The 360-nt window shown below is 48.9% G+C and overlaps 1 protein-coding gene across 4 annotated transcripts in view; it reads right to left on the bottom strand.

Annotated features, from left to right (window-relative positions):
- LOC119588084 overlaps positions 1-360 on the bottom strand; it is a 13,837-nt gene that overhangs the window by 3,418 nt on the left and 10,059 nt on the right. For all 4 annotated transcript variants that reach the window (XM_037936792.1, XM_037936793.1, XM_037936791.1 and 1 more), the window contains one exon: positions 157-318. In XM_037936792.1, the coding sequence (XP_037792720.1) occupies positions 157-318 (162 nt within the window). The remainder of the gene's footprint in view (positions 1-156; positions 319-360) is intronic.

Here is a 360-nt window from a genome sequence, read left to right as displayed (position 1 = left end):
TGATCATACTCGCAGCGGCACCCGCAACGATTCAACACGAAGTCCGCGGTTTTCAAAGCCAACCTGACCCTTTTCTTTCCCCTCCCTGCCTATAAAACCCCCTTTCCCCACACGCGAATGACCCTCAAAACAAACCCTAAATAACCCCCATCTTACCTCAAACATAAAATCCAGATCATACTCGTAGTGGCAACCGCAGCGGTCCATCAACCCGCCGACTCCATAACTAACCGCAATAAAACCCGCGAACGCCATCTTGTTCTGGCACAGCTGATAGCAGGCTTGAGCTCGATCTTGGCCGTTGTGTAGCTTCCCTATCTACGGGAGAGAGAAAAAAGAGAAAAAATATTGGTAGTTAAT

This window comes from Penaeus monodon, chromosome 23 (assembly GCF_015228065.2).
Source record: "Penaeus monodon isolate SGIC_2016 chromosome 23, NSTDA_Pmon_1, whole genome shotgun sequence".
NCBI lineage: Eukaryota > Metazoa > Arthropoda > Malacostraca > Decapoda > Penaeidae > Penaeus > Penaeus monodon.
The sequence above is the reverse complement of the archived record's forward strand: the minus strand, read 5'-3'. Positions and strand labels throughout refer to the sequence as shown.